This window comes from Telmatherina bonti, assembly GCF_933228915.1.
Source record: "Telmatherina bonti genome assembly, chromosome: 6".
Lineage (NCBI taxonomy): Eukaryota > Metazoa > Chordata > Actinopteri > Atheriniformes > Telmatherinidae > Telmatherina > Telmatherina bonti.
This window is the reverse complement of record NC_136624.1, coordinates 34034394-34055741: the sequence shown is the minus strand read 5'-3', so window position 1 is coordinate 34055741 and position 21348 is coordinate 34034394. Positions and strand designations below refer to the sequence as shown.

General features: G+C 35.8%; 1 protein-coding gene across 2 annotated transcripts; it reads right to left on the bottom strand.

Moving 5' to 3' along the window:
* Positions 1-52: 52 nt before the first annotated feature.
* Positions 53-20518, bottom strand: LOC306757849 (natural resistance-associated macrophage protein 2-like). Of its 2 annotated transcripts, XM_079243017.1 has the most exons (17): positions 20381-20518; positions 16013-16098; positions 14353-14489; positions 14103-14222; positions 12838-12957; positions 12591-12697; positions 12406-12476; positions 12252-12319; positions 12018-12173; positions 11684-11842; positions 11434-11520; positions 11024-11143; positions 10770-10919; positions 10607-10680; positions 9413-9566; positions 8796-8849; positions 53-2274 (listed from the first exon to the last, which is right to left on the bottom strand). In XM_079243017.1, exons 2-17 carry the CDS (start codon positions 16044-16046, stop codon positions 2197-2199), a joined length of 1689 nt encoding a protein of 562 aa, XP_079099143.1. In that variant the 5' UTR covers positions 16047-16098; positions 20381-20518; the 3' UTR covers positions 53-2196. The 2 variants fall into 2 exon arrangements, with proteins under 2 accessions (XP_079099143.1, XP_079099144.1); XM_079243018.1 differs by lacking the exons at positions 16013-16098; positions 20381-20518 and adding an exon at positions 15274-15284.
* Between the last annotated feature and the right edge of the window lie 830 nt (positions 20519-21348).

The following is a 21348-nucleotide window of genomic DNA, read 5'->3' as shown; positions in this document are numbered from 1 at the left end:
GCTAATAAATTAGTTACCAAACTGCAACAGAAGGCAGGCATCAAAGTATCACAGTAAGAGAAATTTCCTATTCTTTCATTGTGAAACCAAACATTGTCTCTGACATTTAGATAGTAAAATATTTCATGTTTTATACAGTTTGACCTTACACCACATATACACCCGATTCCAATGGCCAATGTTTATTTTCAGTGTTGTAGCAACATCAAACCCACTGCGGTCATTGACGTAACATTTCCTGTAACTTCACTAGTTCACCTCAGCTGTACGTTTCTCCTTCACAACCTTTCAGAAATGGCATGATTCCCACATGGCACATCTGCACAAAGTTGGCAAACTTAAAGCAATCTCATTTTCCAGATACAGAAGCTAAACAAAACCAAGATAATAGAAAATCAGAAAAGCATATAAATACATCTTAAAGCAAACTAACCTCAGCTGAACAGAAATGAACATTAAATAAATTCATTCATTCATTTTCTCAACCGCTTTATCCGATTCAGGGTTGCGGGAAGCTGGAGCCTATCCCAGCTGGCTTTGGGCGACAGGCAGGGTACACCCTGGACAGCTCGCCAGTCCATCGCAGGGCCACACATTAAATAAAGAAAAATAAAATAAAAAATAAAAGAGGAGGACAAATAAGTGAACTCTAATGTGGTGGGAAATATTAACAAGAGATGTGGGAACTGACTGGAAACTTAATAGTGCATTCAATCCTGACCAATTGTAGAGTCGGCTGCAGATTTCTGGTGGAAAATTCTGAGAACGAGGTGGGAATGTGATCATGTTCTGAATGAATTGTGTAGTAAGTATCTGCTGCCATATTATCTGTTCATAATTTATAGCATTAATGAACCACTGTCAAGTTGTTGAACCATAGTTTTATTGCAATAACATACAATGATCTTATCTTTGGATAAACAGACAAATTTCTTACCACAAACAATATATGACTAAAAGTTTTTTTTTTTTTGTTGTTTCTTTTTTTTAGGTTTGCGGCTTTCCATCAGTGTTACAGGAAAGGTATACAATTATATGATACCTGCATTAAGGGAAGGTTGACACTACAATTACAATGAAAGAACAGCTGCCTCGTACCCCCCAATTTCTGGCCAATCACAGCGGACTGGGTCTCTCAGGTTATGAGCCTTAAAAAACGGGGGCTAAAACAGAGTGGTCCAGACAGAAAAAGTATTGCAGCAGTTAATCTGACGAAGAATAAAGCATCAAAGCTTTTTAACCACTCTCAAAAATAAAAGTATCAGCTTGTACTCCAGCATTAAATAGGATTTTTATTTTTCAAAAATATTATGCATATCTGTAACAAAAAGAGGGTGACATAAAACTGTCACCTCTTATGCTGTATAAAACATGGGGAGAAGTGTGATCAATCACACATAAATACCTAATATGTTATCAGGAAGTTTATACAAGTTCAATATATTATTATCAGTCAATTACACAAGTCTAATATTATTGCCTAATTCAATATTTGATCTTAATAAGAAGTGCAATAATGGTAATCTGATTGGTCCCCAACAAAAACATAAAGCCTGGGAACAGATTGTGACATACGTTATGGGTTAAAAGGACTCAGGTTTGTGTTTTTTGCTGTATGGATGTCAGAAGAAAACTTTTTTTTTCTAGATTAAATAGAAGATGAAGGTTTAAAATGTAAATACATAGAAAATACAAATTAACAGCCCTTACATGTGGCATGATGCACATTTTAATGACTGAAACATAAACCTAAATTAGTATGCAACTGTGTTTATGACTTATCAGTTATTATAACTGTATTTAGGCATAATTAGTTTATTTCTGAATGGAAAAAGTTATTCTATTTTTGTTGTATCTGTTGGAAATTATCACTGGCTTTTCCTTACATAAGTTATAAGGTGAATGTTATCAGTGTGCCACAGTAGTGCTACAGACATATCTACGTCTGGAACTCACATATTCAACTATTTCCGCTGTGACTTGTTAATATCAACAGTATGGCGACACATTTGCCATACCAACCATCTGTCAATGATTTTACCTGTCTCTAGGTGCACTGTAAGGACACTTCAAACATGTTAGGCACCACGAGGTGAAGATGAAATCATACTGGCCAAGCTTCAGTGGTCCCTTGGTTCAGTTTGCTGGTCAGTCCACTGTCAAGCACAGTTCACAGCAGCCACTCCAAGTGTTCGTTCATCTCTCAGCCAGTGATTCAGAATCCATGTCATTCAGTAAGTAAATGTCTGTGTGACGGGAAAGTCCACTTTGTATCTGAAAGAGAGCAATACAGAGGTTTTATAAGAAATTGTTAAGGTTCTCATAAGAGAGATGAATGTTCAGACTGCTAAATTGTCTCATAAATCAGCACAGTGTGATTTTATTGGTCCAGAGGAGCACATCAATCAACCAAATTATATTAAAACAGAACAATATATCAGAACAATATAAAGATTTTGCATGATCTTTTTGCAACCCATAAGGAAATTTTAAAGTCCTAACAATCCCTATCATAATTAAAAAAGCTCCACAATACATCATTGCACACATTTAGAAAAATTAAGACTGTTTGTTCTTCTCTTTATATGTTAATCCAAGTTTCATTCAATCACAATTTATTAGGATAGATGTAGAAAAACACAAGATAAAAACAACATCAAGGGTTTGTACTTTTCTGTTTGGCAACTTCCTGATGCAAACATTTTATTATGACTTGGCTTGAATTTATGTGTCTGTACAGTGCCCTAAGATGACATCGTTCTGAAGTGGCGCCATGCAAATAAAGCTGAATTGAATTTAATACAATTTGTATAAAAGAAAAGCAAAATATCACAATTAATGTAATGGTTTGATTAGCTGTAAAATAAAGAAAAGACTGATAGTTTTCCCAGTTCAGTTGTATTTTAATCACAGATTAATCGGAGGTTCTCACCTTAGCTAAAAATGTGACATTCCAAATTCGACTTTCCTCACATAAAGCCGGAAAGTCTTGGAAAAAAGAGCATTTGTACTGCTGAGCATGAGACCGTGCTGCCAAAGTCTGTCATGTGGCCCAACAAAGTTGAATTAATGAATTTACATTCCAATGCAAACACATTTTAAATGTATATTACAGGTATAAATGTCTTACTAGTATGTTCCATGTCTATGTAACACCTCAATCTTCAATCAGTATATTTTATGTCAAAGGTAAATGATATGTTCATGGGTTTTATATATTTGTGTGTAACAGTAAACAATTTGTATAGTCAGGCAAGTTAATGGTATTTTCATTAAATATGTTTTACATAATTCTGCTATTATTTTGCAGCAGACAGGTGAATATTTTAGGACCATCCATGCATACATGTCTGACTATCCTACAAGCTAAATCTGGTGTAATTAGTTTTAATATTGGAGACTCTACAAACTTGTTCTCATCTTCAGAAATTTCACACCCTCCTTCTTCACACATATTATTCTATTACTTCTGTAATACCGCCATATAAATTTTTCTGTCAAAATAAGTGTCCACAGTCAACTTATTATATAAACATATACAAATATTTTTCCATATTTCCCTCCCCCCTTCACAGTCACTTTCAGCATTTGTTCCCCCTCATGTTACATACATTTCCCAAATAAAAAACATGTCAGCTTGTTCCTTTACCAACCACTTTTACTAAGACTTCTGTTTCCTCTTTGGCCTCTCTCATCACAAACATAATTCAGACTTCCCTCATCAGTGGAAATGTTCCATCACTCCTCAAAACAGCTGTCGTCACTGCAATGTGAAAGAAACCAGGTGCAGATGATCATAACTTCCGCCCATTTACAATATTTCAACCCATTAAAACGTTTTTTGAAAAATCTAAGCTTTATGACTATCTAATTGACAATAATCTTTGTAATTCCAGTTCAGCTTCTGTTCTCTCCACTCTACCGAAATGGCATTACTCCAAATCAAATCCTTGCAGCAGACACCGATATGTCATCCAGTCTCCTCTTCCTGGATCTGAGTGCTGCCTTCAACATTATTTCACCAGTCTTCTGGACAGACTTCCCAGTATTGACATCACACATACTTCCCTCATGTGGTTTAAATCTTCTGTTTATTCAGCTGAAATAGTTTCTTTTTTCATTCCTCCCAGTCACCACAGGTGTGCCCCAGGGTTCCCTCCTGGGGCCCCCCGTTATGCATCATTTAGACTTCCCCTTGGCCATATCTTATATCAGTTTCCATTCCTGCCAGTTGACATCCGGCTCCACTTCCCCTCCAAACCCAATCCAACCTTCATTCAGTATCTCCACAAAGTTAAGTTCTGCTTTGCTCTCAACTTTCTCAAATTCAAGAGTGATGAAACAGAAGTGTTACTGCTAGGTACTAATCTGCTTTGGCCAAATCCCAGTCTTACACCTTTCATTGATAGTTCTTCAACTTGTAGAGGATTCATCAAATCACATCAACATCAGGACACCTTTCTCCCATTATACCAGTCTAGCAGGAGCTCCAAAGGCTTCTCATCACACATCACAGTCACCTCAAAATACCACTACAAACCACCTTGTTCCTCCTTACCTTTCTAACCTCCTTCCCATTTTCATACCTAGTCAGACCCTCAAATACTCTTTTCCCTCTCTATCATGTTGTCTACCCACTACCAAGGGGGGTAGTGAGGGCATTGTCTGTTTGTTTTTTATTCAAAAACAACTTCAAAAACTTTGTTTTTTAGTCTTAAATTGACACCATATACTGGTTTCTATAGAGACTTACATTATAAACCTATTAACATCACAGGTCATTACCGAAACATTCAGACAGAAGACTCCAACAAATATCCATATATCCATAATCTGTTTTTATTTGGACACATTGTGTGCTTCATCCAGCAGCAAAGAACAGACAGATTTTCATTCAGTCTCAAAGAGCAGAGTTAAAATAATCACATGACATCACAACTGTTTAAGTTTTCTTTTTAACACTTAAAATATGAGTTTGTCGTTCTTCTGTGTGTGTGAGGTATTCATATGACAGTGTATGAATTCACGGTAACTTGAAAATCTTGGTAAAATTTCCTTAAAAAGTGATGAGAATTCTAAATAAAAACAAGACCTTCAGCAGTACTTGACATGGTCATTGCAGATAAACTACTGAACGAATCTGAAATCTGATCGTTTTCAGAGAACAATGTTGCACATTTTCACCTTCCCTGTGAAAATGTACATTTCACTGGGATATTGCTCATTTAAATGATAATAATGCTTTAATACTAACTTTAAACATGAAATTAAATAAGATTACTTTATTGATCCCAGAAGGAAATAGAAAAGCAGCAGCCTTGTCTTCACTGCTTAATTCTCCACTCTCTGCTTGGTACTAAATGAACTCCATCAGACATTGAAATTATGCCAAACTAAAGAAACAGACAAATAAACAAACAAAAACAAAGCTTTTCAGTGTTAACAAGTGAAACAGATACACAATCCTTTGAACAGGTGCCCAATCGATTTAATTCTGCTAAGCAACATCAATGATTCCCGAACTTCACAGTCAAGATATATAAACTGCTAGATATAAATGAAATAGTGATTTCCATATTGTGCAGCTGCTATTGAACAGTTAATTAATTCAGTCTGATGAGTTTGACTCAAAAAACGCCGTATGAAGGCTGACTGAGAACGGACTATAACACACCTGTAGGTACGTACAACTGGAAGTAATGGCTCTTTACAGCTGGCAGATGATATTAAAACATCAATATTATTGTTTTTCAAAAATGGATTTTTTTTTATTGCTTTATTAAATATCCCCCCAATAAAAAAAGCAGGTCATGTAACCTTTATTTTGACCTGCAAATGAAACATTTGAATTAAATCTGCTTTAAAATCAAACAGAAATATAACACAAATGCGACGAAAAATGTAAATCAAAGCAAGAAAAACTAATATTATCTTGTGGCATAAAAAAGTTACAGTCAAATACCTCCAGCAAATGCAGAGGACTGAATTGCAACATTAAATATATCTGTTCATATTTATATTTGACTAAATCTTACTGGACTTTCTTTCATTTTGAGTGATTCAATCACAAACTGGAAACTGTGGGATGCAGGTAAAGCTCGAACAGACCAACTCGTTATCATGGGATATGTAAATAAACTTGACTTTCTGCATCTATTTCCCCTCTCTTTCATGGGATTTATAATTATTCTAAATATATCATTTTAATGAAATGTTAAATCAGCTCCTCTCCATTGTGCTGCATATTTACATTCCCAAGATCCATATCTATGTTTTAATATATCATAAAGTTCTAAAACACACAAAAACAAATAAATGTGATCAGGAGAAAGGAAACCTTGCATTGCTGAATAAAACCAACAGTGAAAACATCCACCACAACTGTGACAACCAAAAAGAAATTAAACGACTCTTGTGCACATCAAATTAATTCCTGGTATGTTCAAGGCCTTTGGAAAGTATTCCCACCCCCTACTAACATTATGTGTAATATAAAATACAACACATACGTGGTATAAATGAACACATGAACATGTTTCTTACACGACAGGTGCGAGAGGTCTTCAGCATTGTGACGACTGAGGCACTAAAATAAGCTTTCACATAGGAACAAAGTTTTGCTGGTTTCAGATCGATTCAGTTCAGCTGCACAAAAGTGGGCCATTAAAGTGCAACTGAGGAATCATCTTCATGGATCATTCTGAGATTGGTACGTAAAATACAAGGTGATGCTCTGACAATAATGATAACAATGCAAATATTCAGGACAGCTTATACAAAATCTGAAAGCCCACATTGGAAATGATTTTTTTCCTCTAATCTCCACTTGCAGTTTTGTAGAGAGAAAGAGAGATAAATAAGAGTATAACATCCAAACTTGGCTCTTTAGCTTAATTAACATGTTAGAGAGGAATACGCTTAAGACAAATAAAAGAAGGAAAAAAAAAACCACACAAAAAAAAAAGAATTGAACATTTAGAGGGAAAAAAAAAAAACCCAAAAACCTTGTAACCAAGAGGTTTTGCACACAACTGGGGCTGGATGTCAAGTTGCTCTTTTTAGTACATGTTAGTAAAAAATATCTCAAAAATCACTTTACAATTAAACTCTCATAAATATTTTTAAACTATATAATGCAAAAATCCAGTGATTCAGACAGATGATGTGATGCTACAGTAAAATGAAACAGTAGTTGACACTGAGGTAGACTAAAAAGAAACCTTTGTTAATGAGGAGCGGCTCCACTGTATTGAAATTATAAGGACTGCCACCAGTGGTATCAATACAGCAAGGTGAGTAATACGGTTAATATTAACTACAATATTAATGCAACAATGCCAGTTATCAGAAACCTATCCCCTTTATCTATATTGTGTAAGCTACAATCCATCAAATAGAAATACTGTTTTATAATTACTAAACTGCGGCAAGGATGAAAACTATTGAATATCAGAAATATGATTTGTTTGACACACATGGCAAAAGTCAAGTTTATGTAATAAAACCTTTGTTGCTTGTGTATTATAATTATTTTGCCTTTCTTATTCATTATGAAAACTTAATATCATATCAGCTTCAAACCCTTAGTGCAGCTGGTGTCTTTAACTTCGTATGTAATAGGTTAGGATAGAAAACAAGCCAAACCAGCTGAAAGTTTCTTAGTCCAGAAGACATGTTGTGGAAAAAAGTGTGAGTTCTGTGTTTGTGACTGATGTTTACTTTTCTCCAAACTATCTAACTCATCTACTTTGAGCAATGTGGGTGTATTGCAGGCAGTTCGCACTTGGAGGCATTCCGATGAGAGATTATCTGATTTTTTCTTCACACTTTCAGATCAGCAACCTTGTTGGATCTTTGGCTGCCTGTTGGCAAATGCCAAAGCTGTTTTCCCTCATGCCCTGCAGTATTTACACTGTCCATGCGGGTAAGAGCTAATGCTTAATATGACTTTCTAAAGGCCAGTCAGTCAGCTTCCACCTGATGGTTGGTAATACGGGTATGTATGCATGTAGTAGATTTGTCAAAAATGGTCATTATTAAGGAACTGGTGGGTGCTTCATCTTTTCACCCTCAACATGCTCCAAAATTAACAGATTAAAAAAACAAAACAAAAAAAAAAAACACACTTTTTGCAGTGTATCCTGCCTGCAGCACTTCCTGCTGAAACACAACGGAGTGTTTTAGCTGTTAGAAGACCTCCTGCAAGGAGAACTTCCTGCCATCATGTGCTTGTGCACACTGGAAACTGTAGTCTAGCTCTGGTAAAAATGGCGGTCGTTAACATGAATAGATGACATATTTCAGGCTCACACGCCTGATTTGTGCCTGCATGTTGCATAATGATGTCACTCAGGCAAAGACATTTTTGTGACATTGCTGATGCCATTGCAGCTGTATCTGTGAAAAGCTGCTTTACTTAATTATAAATGTACATCTTCACTGAACATCTACTGACTTGAAAAATTGTAACACTTATTACTTTTTATCTTTACATTATGTAAAAATGTTATGATAAATTGACTTAAACATCAATTATAAGCGTTTAGTTATACTGTGTTGGTGTAGACTCCATACAAGCCTAAAAAGCAGAATTTTGATATCCAGCCCCACATAAAGTAAACACAGAATATGAGTGAAAAAAATTTGCTTTCAAGATCCCACATAATCTTGAGAAGCCCTAGTTGTGTACAAGATTATCCCTGAGGAAAGAGATATGCTGATGGTTACTCTGGTGTGGAGTTCTAGGAGTCGTACTCAGACTGCTCCTCTATGAACACAGCAGGTCGGTTGCTTACCCTGCTGCCACAGTCCAGGCAGGAAACCCCCAAGGCAATCAGACAGTGCCATGCCTGCACACAACAGCAAAAGAGCAAGAGGTCAAGATATAATACAGCACTTTTGTAACATATTACAGTACTAACAGGAGTTGAAGCAAATCTTTTTTCCCATGTATTAAAATCTTATGTTATTTGCACTTGTTTGAATTTTACTGTTTCCTCTTAAAAAGAAATGTAAAGTTTAATGAATTCAAGTTTAGACAATTATATGCTAATAAACAGAGGAAAGCAATAAGGAAAAATAGTTTTATTTATATTAAAACCTCAAACTGGGACAAATGTCTTGTTTTAAGGTTATTATTATCATGCATTAAAATAGATTCAAGGAACTTTATTTTACTGTCATATCAGCTCACATTTACATGTCAGAGATATGATAGAGTGCTTTTCTCTTTACTGAAAACGATTCACACCTTCATTAATAAATGATAATTCTATTTCTTAACACTTTTTTGTTTGTCCCTGATGCTAACAAATAAGGCATCCAAGTGTAGATCAGTCATCAAGTTATAAAAACTTGTTTTTTATGAGAATCACAAATGTAAGTTTCTAAACAGTCTTTTACATAAACTCACCAGGTAGCCTACAAAGCACAGATATCCCACAGAGAGAAGAGCAGAAAGAACGTAGAGCAGCACGCTGTTCAGCGCCGTCACGTAAACAATCACAAAGTACATGTTGATTGCACAAACCACCAAGATGACGATGCCTCCTGAGATCTTCCAAAACCTTGAAGAACAGATACCTCATCAGACCATTGCAAAATAATGTGCTTCTTTTCTATCTTTGCATTCAGTGAGATTTACTGGCAGAAAATATCTGGGAATACAGTTGTCTTCAATGTTTTACAGCTACAGTTACAGTTGTCAGTCACACCGAGTAAATCCCTAGTTGGCACTTTTGGTTTGTGCAAAAACAAAAACGAACTAAAGTTTTCTAATATGCAACATCAAATCCAAAGATCTGGGAAGAGTCATGTGACGGTCCTGAGCAGATAAAGTACATTTTGTTAAAACAAACTGTTCAACTGGATGTCACACCTTTCACTTCCTCTGCTGAAATGCTGAACTAATGACTAGACATATTCAAAAAACATCATCATCTGAGTTTAGTCTCATGTGATTTTGTATTTGGAAAAAAACTTGTTTACTAAATTATATCAACTCTTGCTTATACTTTGTCGTATCTTTTCCCTAAATATTGAGATTTCCTGCAGCGAAAGGTGAGTTGTGACTGCTGGAAGTGACTTACTTTCTGACACTTTGTGGAAAGAGAAGCAAGGACAAAAGTAGATCCTTCCAAAATACCTACTTCAGACTAATAGACAAAACTAACTGCGAGAGCAAAAATGCTTACTGGTATACCGAACTAATCAGTCTGTTAACAATATAATGTTGAAGGAGCTAAGTCTAAACAAACCTACTTAGATTGCTCGGCCCAAGAGTAGGTTTGACCTGCCGCGTCACTGTAATTGATTTCCACTCTGATTACATACATAATTTTGTGGCATACAAACTATGTCTACTCGCGCCCTGTAACGCGTTCGCCCTATATGTGTCTCATGCCCAGGTAACAATACAGCGCCCTCTAACAGCAACAAAGAGGAAAACAGTTAAACAAATTAGCTCCTATATAATTGATGTAGTTTTTACTCGAGTCTCTCAATCAGTATATTTCCATTTGGGATTAATAGTGTTGTGTTTAATTGAACCTCATTTATATAAATCCTCAGGAGAAGATATCAACTTAAAAACATGTATTTCACTTACAGCCCATTAGCAAAGTCGTCCATTATGGAAGTCAGACTGGTGAAGGTTAGAATTGGGATTAGAGCAAATGGAAGCTGTTGGATGAGAAGAGAAATGAGAGAAACTTTTTTAAAAATCCTTTGTGCAACTGATAAGCATATTCGTCTCAGAAAAACATCCTGACCTGCATGCTTTGAAGCACATTGAGGAAGTCGTTCATTCCAGTCAGATGCTGAACATCCTGAAAAATGGCTACGAGCAGAGTAGGCGTGATGGCAATGGAACGGGTCAGCAGCACCCGAGCAAAACGAGACCACCGCAGGTTCAGGAAACCCTTAGCGAAGATCACAAAAATGATGCAAGTGTAAACATTTAGGAGGATCTTTGATTTTCAGTCAAATTCACACTGAACAGCAAGCAACCAGCAAGGATTCTTACCTCCATCACAAACTGCCCAGAGTAAGTTCCTGTCATGGTAGAGCTCTGACCAGCTGCAAGAATCCCAATAGCCCAGATGTAGAGAGCTGCTGGTCCAAAAAAACAACCCAGGACCACTCCCTGGAACAGAACAATAAAATGATCTGATTACTCATCTCCTTATCAATTATATGGATGGACAAGAACGATGTTGCACAAATGCATGACAACAGAATTGATCCAGCAAAGTAATGAAAACATGGAGATAAACTCTTAAAAAGAAACATTGCGCTGACATAATTTTTTTTATAACCAATTATTAAATATATGCTGAAAATATGTTCAGGCTGGAGAGATTTCAGACTATGAGCTGCTCTGGCTTTACAATAATCTAAAGAATGAGAGTTTATCGTTGATGTAATGACATATACCCCTTTGTAAATGTCCACCTCCAGAGTGCCGTTGTTGAGAGGGAACAAATCTGTGTGAGTGCTGCCGGTTGCGTTGCACTCAGCGTTCTGCAACAACAAAATTAGCAAAAAAAAAAAACTAAAACAAAACAAGAACAGATTTTTATTGTGTGCCAATGTGTTTAATAAAAAAAAAAAAAAATCACTTCACTAAACTGCAAAAGAACTAACATTTGTTCACAATAAACAGCAGAGGATGCTGTCTACTCACCACCTCCATGTTGGTTTTATTGTAAAAGGCTTGAGCAAAGACTGCGACTACGAAGACGTTGATGAGGAAGGAGACAAAGAGGGCGATAGAGGACTCGATAAAGAAATATTTGTTGGCTTCCTTCACTTCCTTCTTATTTTTGCGATCTACATCCCGAGACTGGAGGAAATAAACAGAAAAACCACACAGCTTTTACCTCCATGTTCTCTTTCTCATTAAAATATTTCCTTTCAACTAATCAGGCTGTTTTTTTCAGGACATTTTAATGCAACAGTCATATAAAATTGCAAAAATCAAGTTGCCTCTTGAATCTTATTAAATAAACATCTCTAACCTTGACCAATGCTGAGTGCAAGTAGATGTTGTGGGGCATGATGACTGCACCCACAATTCCCACCGCTTGCTCCAACTGAACAGGTCCGCAGTCGGCACAATAGGGTAGAAACATCCCCTTGAGGAGCTCCCCTTGGTCTGGTTTCACCAGCACATACTAAAGGAAGACAACGTTAAGTCTAAAGCAGCCATGAAACACACATGAGAATCTGTTTTAACTGTGAAGGAACCTTACCTCATAGCCAAAACTGATAGCCATCACAGTGATCAAGAAGCCAAAGAATGCTTCAAGTTTCCTCAGACCTACACAGACATATAAAAAAATGAATCAGTGAACACACAAATATCACTCAGTTAGAGGCAGAAAATCTGTTGGGTGAATTACATACCATATTTGTCTAAAAACAGGAACACAAATGTGTCTGTGATTGTGATGAGAACTCCTGCCCACAGTGGGATCCTGGATGTAAAGCAGAATAAAACCAATATAACCTTTATGTATAATAGTTATTGTATAGATACAATAAATCTGTAAAAGTGTTTGACTTTACTTTTTTACTGAAAAGAACATTACCTGCCCACAGAGAGGAGGTTGAAAGCTATGGCACAACCAATGACCTCCTGCATGTCTGAGCCAATAATTGCCAGCTCAACCATTAACCAAAGGATGATCCGAGGAATCTGAAAAGAAAAAAAAAAAATTTAATCAGACTAATCTTTCTTGTTTGTGAAACAAAAAGGCATGGTATTGCTAAATAATAAAGGTATAGCTAATGAATAACAAGGAAAATGGATTTCAGGTGAGTTAGAGGGACGCTCACTGTGGGATACTGGCGATTGCAGACTTCAGCCAGGTGCATCCCTGTGACGACCCCGAGACGTGCAGCCAATCTCTGCAACAGCAACCCGATGACGGTGGCTCCAAAGAGCACCCACAAGAGCTGTGACAGAAACTTAAAATCAGTCCATATATCGTATACAAGTAACATTTTGGTAATAAAACAAATTTTAAAAACTGGTATTTCTTGCAAGTGTTACAATGATAATATTTACAGATGAAAACAAAACAAAGAAAAATGCTTGCATTCTTGAGTAGCATGCTTTAAAGGGGTGCTATTATGGTATTTGGAGTTTTCTCAGCTTTCTACAGTGTTAAGTGTTGAATCCTCATCAGACATGTGAACGGCACTTTTTTTTTTTATCACCTAAACGCATGTTTGAGTTTGAGTTCCAGCACGCTCTCCTTTCGGTTTCCATAGCGATGAAAAACGCGTCGTTTTAGAGAGTTTTTTCTACTTGGAAATCCTTGTGACGTCCCGGGGGATAAGGTTCGGTGATTGGTTACCTTCTACTGGTTAACAAGGGCATGTACAAATACATCAGGCAGGTGGAAAACGTCGGATAAAGTTATTTCCAACGATGGCTGGTGAGTTTACCAAAGAGAGACATCCTGCTGCATTCGTTGCTGTGGCTTGCTGTTTTCCACTTCGTTTTCAGGCTCTGATTCAGGTTCCAACATGTAGGGCTGTATGCTATGTGTTGACATTGTGTTTTGTTTTTTTATTTAGTTCATATTAGCCTAATCCTTCTGTTTATGAGATGTTACAATGACGGCGAAAGCAGTTGCGGTGCGCGCTCCCGATGTAGAGCAGTGGCGGGAGGCGGGGCTTAATGCAGAAGAGTCTCAATCCACTCGTTTTGCCCGCAGGCTGATCTGACAGCCTACGGAGAGGGTCGGTCTGAAGTAAATAAAGCCATTTGTGACAATAACTCGATCAATCCCAGCCCTTCTGGTCTCAGGAATAAAAAATAAATTAGCCTGAAATGCACATAATAGTTACACTTAAATGAAGTGAAAAACTTTATTGCATAAAATGATTTCATTATGTGTCCAAAAACAGAACACCACATAGCAAACAAAGTTTGACCATAAATAAGAAACTGTAGCTTTCAAACAATAAGACATTGAGATTAAGCAGTGAAAATATTTATAATTTCTCCCAGGAAAAATAACAATAACAACTTTGAATGGTGGAGAAAAAAAAACCCAACATAAAGCAGCCATGTTTGCATTTTTCTTTATCACCTTAAAGCCAGCTTTAGCTCCAGACTGCAGGTCTGACTCAATGTTCCCTGGATCCAAGTAAGCGATGCTCATCAAAAACCCCGGTCCAGTGAAGGCCCAGAGTTTACGAAAACTGAATACCTGAGCAAAAACAAAAAGAGGATTATATTTGAAAAAAAAAAAAAAAAAAGAATAAATAAAAACAAAACAAACATTTAAAAAAAATCTCAACCAATTTTTTTTTCTTATAAACGCTGTTTGCAAATGGTACCTGGTTGACACTCTCTGGAATGGGCACCTTCTCCTCAAAGTATGTGGAGAAGGGTTCCTCCTGGGCCACAGGTGAGGAAGGAGGAGAGATGGTGCTGTAATGGTTTGTCTGGACCCCATTCTCCTGCTGGGACTCATCTAAGAAAAGCACACGAGTTCTTGTTAGTCAAAGGTATGTCTTTCTGGAAGTTTCTGGGAGGCATCACTGCTGTATGTCTATGTTCCAATGATGCAGAATAAAAAAAAAACTAAACTAAAAGTTTGACGTTCTGATTTTGATCTATTTCTGTATGGCTGACAAAACATTTCACATAACTTTAAGGATGTGGAAATTCACCACTATAAACTGTTAGCCTTGCATTATCTGAATATTTGTCTCAGAGAGCCTGACATAATCAGAGACTTTGATAAGAAGCAGTGAGGCCGTTTAATTTATCAATGTGAAGTTTGCTAAACAAGGCTTACTCAACAGCCTTTTCATCTGATGCTTTCCATTTATTTCACACTAAAGTCTTCACTTCAAGCTTTAATATCTTTAAAAATCCAAATCTGATTATTCATACCTTTTTTCCAATTTTGTTTCAGTAAAACATGTTTAGCATTTCTTTATAGCAATAACATTTTGAATCTATGGCAAGGAAATATCTGTGATTACAACAACTTGATGTTTATTCCCAAACTGCTACACAAGTGATTTAATATAAGACTTTAACAGAGATGTCTAAACACAGTAAGAGGTAACCACTAATTAACCACCCATTAGTCACATCTTAAACACAGGGACTTAGCTCGCACATGTTATGAAACCAAATAAAGGATTACTTTAAACAAAAACTATTCCTTTGACCCATAATTGCTGTTTAAAATGGCAGACAAATCTATAATTATTTGTTAAAGTATATAAATGAAGTCTGTTACTCACTGAGTCTGGACTGTTCCTTATTCCCCCCCTTCATGTCCAACTCACTGCTGGTCCTAAAGTCCACTGTTGCCTAAGAATGACACTGCTTTTATACGACTACCTTTTCTTTTTTTTCTCGGAACATTTAATGTCGCAGTGACATCCTGGCTTCGTGCCTCTAAAAATTACCCACAGGGAGGAGTAAAGCCAGCACACACAGCAAACATGTGATACAGGATTTTAATAAAACACAAAGCTCCTCCTTCATTGACAGACTGACACACATTTATAGCATTTAGTTTCTCAAGTTGTCAGAAGAAACTTGATGACCAAGCTAAATATACTCTAGGATGAAACATAAAGAATACTTTTCTTTTTTTGTGTTGGTTTGATTTATAATTAGTGTATTCATTAAATTCTGGTGTCTTTAGCCTTTTAATTTTGTGTGTTCAGTCTTTAATTTTTTGAGTGTATTTTAGTTTTTAAATGTATTTTAGTGTATTCCGGCATAATAAAGCCTTCTACTTCTCAAGTGTTTTTTGAAGTCTGTTAATGGCTTTTGAAGAGTAAACCCTTTTTTAAATAAAGTGCTATATAAATAATGTATGATTGCTTGAAAATATGTTTTATGACTTTAAAAAAAAGTAAAGTGGTGATTTGGATACTTTAGATTTAAAGCAGCACAGCATGCTCTGAATGTCAACACTGAACATATGCACCTTGGCTGTAATGTGATGTTTCTGTTATCTTAAGCGCTCACCTTCCAGGAGGTCGCCGCTTTGCTCTGCCTTCATCGGAGCAAGCTCAGGAATCCCCGGAAACTTGAGGAATAAATATCAGCCTCCCCTGTAATAAGGCAACAGTCGTAATATGATCTGAATAAAATATTGTGACTGCTTCATTTTTTTTCTTTGTCATGTAAAACAGTGACTATAATATTCACAGAGGAAGCAGCTCTTTGTATTATAAAGCTAAGAAGTTATGCAGTGTGAAAAGCATGAACTTTGTAAACACAAAGCATAAGCAATTTCAACATGACTTTGCAACAATTTGTTCTCCTTTTTCCTTCAAAACGGCAAACAAAAACTTTAAATTTCACAAGTCATACTAATGACTAAGCAACATTAAAAGTAAGTCAAAGGACACTACAGTAATGAGCACTGTCATGACGAGCCTCAAGTCTCCAATATGTACCAAAGTTTCACTTCCACAATGTGCATCCTTCCCTCTGATTGAAAGAAGTGTGCATGCACACTCTAATTTATGATTGCTTAAATAAATCTCTATACCTCCACTCTAAATATCTGTATTTTATAACACTGACACAGCATCTGTTCTTTTTAAGCATATGACTGTGGGATCATGAGAAAAAGATAAGCTGAAGCAGCACATGGAGAGGTTTTCCAAGCGTCAATTTTTCCACTGAAGTGCAACTTCCTTCAACTAAAAATGTGCACAAGTTAATGTGAATTATTCAATAGATGCATTAGTAGTAAAGAGAAAAAAAATTATCATTTATCATAATTACCAGAACAATTTGTACAGAAACATGATGCAAAAATAAATTACGCCAGATATTTTAACGCAAAGGCATAGATTGTGTTCTTCTTTCTCATGATGTAAAAAGTGTGGGTTTTTTCTCAGAAACTGAGCTTTCACACAGGTCCCTCCCCCTTTGATTTTCTATAACATGAGCTCTGCATTGTTAGTGCTGCAAGTCTGCATATGTTTGTTTTCTTGAGATGTGGATGTTTTCACACAGTACATGAGAAGATGCAGCCACATTTAAACTACAGAAAACTTAAAAGTCAGTGTTCCCTCTGTCTGATTAACTGACTAAAATAAGCATTTTGGGGAAAGTTTTTTGTTAACAACTGTAGTTTTTTTTTTTTTTTTTATCATTTTGCACATATATTAAAATAAATAAATAATTGAGATTAATGCTTAAGCAATATCAAAAGAAGAAAGAGTAAATAATTTTTAAAAATATGCAGATTGGCTACAATGTCTTCTTATCTCTGGACTGGCACTGATTACTAGGCCACAGTTCTGCGAGACTGAACTGTTGATCATGTGCCATCACGTGACCACAGTCAGCAGACACAGTTACTAAACACACTCCAAAAAGAATTAAATGAAGCACAAAGTTTTTTCTAACACTACCTAATGTGGTATTATTACGATTTATCATGAAAATTTCAATAAGAGTTGTGATCATAAACTTGAAAGACTTAAACTATATTGTATGTTGCTGCAGCTCTCATATTTTTTCATCACTGCAAAAATATGATTCTTTCTAATCTTTGTATCTCATAGCAAAACATTATTGAGCTTATTATTATGGTGCAAGGTTCAGAATAAAGATGTGCTTTCCAAATTAAACAGTGCTGCTGTGATGATAAAGGCCACAGAGTTCAGTTGACTGCCTTTGTACCTGGCTGCAGGTACAGACAACATACCATGAATACCTTCATTTTTCTTCTACATGCATTTAAACCGCACCAACGCACTCATTCAGGTCTGCTCTTTTTTCGTTAAACCTGTCTGCAGTCATATGCATTCACAGTTTTATTGTACATACAGACTCTTCTCACGTTATTTTGTACCAGCAGTGTCTTGAGGCATTTCCAAATTGGTCTTCTTAAGTGAGAAGTAAATGATGACACTTGAATACTACACTTGAACATAATTCTTGTTAGTCTCCATAGAAGGAGCTTGCCCAGACTATTCAAGCATGACTATTTGGTCTACAACCTGTGTTTATCTTTGTTTTGTGTGACATGCTGGAATGTGCTGTTCTTCTTCTGACCCTGTTTACTGTTGTAGACTTTCAAACTACTTCTGTACTCATTCCACCAGTGTCAAGACTGATGCCAACTACTATATAAAGCACCATGAAAGTAAAAAAATAAATGAAAAAAAACCCAAACAATAATCTGAAAAAATATTTCCTTCACTAAGACAGAAGTATGGGATTGTGTTTGACTTTACACACTCAGTCCTTAAAAAAAAAAAAATCACTACAAGGAAGTATCAGCTTGTGTCATCACCCAAGATTCATTTTGACTTTACCAAATGTTGTAAAATTGGATTTACCAAGAAACCACATCACTTAATTACATATTCACCCAACTTCCCTAAAGTCTCCGCAAACATTAATGAGGCCTAATCTACACAAAACAGGCTTTACTATCACTTCATCTATGCCAACTCCCAAACTGACATGTTGTATTTAATGTCCCGCCCCACGCATTGTGACAGACAGAATTTCATACTGTTAAGGAATAACAAAAATTAACTATGTCAGGCTGTCGTACACTTCAAAAACAACAGATTTATGTATTACCGGTACTCATTCAACCATTTTCTATACTCCATAGAACAATTCAAGGTCATAGGAAGCTGGAGCCAAAAATTAGCAGGTTAGAGGTGGGGTACATTACACAGGAATCCTATGTGGAAAAAATTGATAGTCACAAAACAGTTTAAACTAAATCACTGATAATGCTCATTTGAAAAAAACTAAACTGAACAACCTTATTTTACTACTTATGCAATGAGAACTCCCCGCCTCTTTTTAGCACAGCTCTGATAAACTAAATGAAAAATCAGTTGCCATTAAGGTTAAATAATGAGCAGTTTCTTGTGGAGTCTCATAAAATTTTTTTTTTTTTTTAAAAAGTCAAAATTTAAGCACACGTGCTGAAAAAGATGTTCTGAACATCCACACGTGCTCAACATTATTGTTTCAAAAACCTTTACGGTTTCAAAACCTGTTGTTCTTCTAGTATGGCCCTGTTCAATGTTGTTGACTTTCAAACTACTTCTGTACTCTTTCAAATAGTGTCAAGACTGATGCCAACTTCCACATAAAACACCATGAAAGTAAAAAAAAAAAAAAAACAATAATCTGAAAAAAAAATTTCTTCTATGTTAAATGTTGTACCATTTAACGGCCTGATTCAAGTTACTTGTTTTACAGAGCCATCAAAAATATTATCAACGATTAAGTATAATTCTATGTGTTTTGGTCATGTAAATGGGAACTAAAACACACACAATGCTTTGTTCAACTGCATTTCTTTTTCAATACAAATTGTGAAAGCAAATGTGTAAACAGCAGTTCTGTTTATAATAGCATCAGCTGAAACAGGAGATGACTATTTACATTACACTTTCCAAAAACACTGTTAGGGTTAGGGTGAAAAATAATTATTATCTTTCCAGGTATCACATTCACTGACTACACTGCCCCCTGGGAAGCCAGGATAGTTTCAAGGTGGAAGAAGTCTAAAATATTCAACTTAAGGAGCCGTGGAGGCCTACTAATTAGATTATTATAATTATCATTATAATGAAAACAAGCCCAGCACACATGCTTTAATGGTTTTTGACCCCCTGATGTCACTTTAATTTCCCCAAAACTGTGCAAGTAGGTGAAACTATGTCAGAGATGTTTGGTATTCGAGTCTGTATGCCCCTAATCATAGAAAGAAGTCATTATTACAAGTCAATAAGATTATACTTTCATTTTTATTTGACATTATGAAATTATTTTTATGATTTTTTTTTTTTTAAATACAAGTTTTAAAAATGTAACGATGATGGTGATTTAACAATCAGTCCAGCTGAGCCAATTCCACAGGGTTTCACATAATAGCATAATTGATTTGTGATGTTTGTCTGACTTTAAAATTGCACCAATACCAATATGTCACTGTTCTCAATCACATAAATCTAAGGATACATTTTACAACTATTGTATCGTATCTCCCTAAATAACTCAGCATTGAAATGGAAAGCAATCACGACTTCATATAAATCTTTTATAAATAAATAGTAATTAAACTGAGCTGAAACTACAAAATAACGCATGCGCACTTGTCCTAATGAGTTGTATAGTAGCTACATAGTAAGATAAGTACAGATTTCCAGAATCTGAAAGGTCTTCAGATGCTTTAAACAGAATTAAAACACTACTGCTGTTCACCCTTCCGGCAAACTTAATAAACAAAACCGTTGTACGGTAACATTACTGTACAGTTCCTGTTAGCGGTCAAGCTAATTCCCATCTATATTAGCTTTGCAGTTAGCTCTCACTGTGACCAAAGCACGAAAAATCTCTTACCTGTGTGTAATTTGTGGGAGGGTCAAACAAGAGTTTTTATCTTAAATTTTGAGGTTGCTTTTAAACTGACACCATTTGTTTCAACTTAAAGCTGGCTAACCACGTTATCAAGCTACCATCCGGCAAAGTCGTGTATCGTTCCTGTGTTGCCAGACCTTGTGAGAAAAACAAGCAACCAGCTGCATGAAAACAAGCTCAAAAGAAGCGACCTGCCCGCTCAGAGAAATAGAAATAAATAAAATTAAAAAAAAAAAAAAAAAAAAAAAAAAGCACACACACACACACACACACACACACACACACACACACACATATATATATATATATATATATATATATATATATATATATATATATATATATATAGTTTATAGAAAATTGATAAACTACTGTGTGATGCTTTTCACATAAATGTGAATAAGTGAGAAAGATTTAAGACCGGTTCATACAGGGAATAAATTAAGCCCTAATAAGCAACCAGTGTTTTGAAAACAAACCCCCAAAAAACGCAACCCGCGACTGATGATTTTTACAAAAAAAAAAAAAAAAAAAAGTCCAAAGTCGCTTATAATAAGCGAACCTGGCAACACTGATCGTCTCATGTCAACTGTAGGTTCATGGTAAACTGCGCATGTGCGATACGGTGGCGCTAATTTGATTGGTGGTGATCCACTAGTCAGCTGACAAACTAGGCTGGTTAGTTGTTCATTCATTCATTCTCAGTCTGGTTCTTACTTTCATTCTCTGCTTTTGCACCTCTACTTTATTTTAATCACAGACTACATAATTACATAATTAATCACAGATGGACATATATTTGTAAAATGTAAAGGAATAGTAGGAAAACAAAAATCAAGGAAGTGTGAAAAGAAAGGCCGATTAAGGAGTAAACATAACTCCCCTAAATAAAGTGTTAACAAACGAAATACTCGTGTAAAAGTTTACTACCATCTTACTATTTTACATTT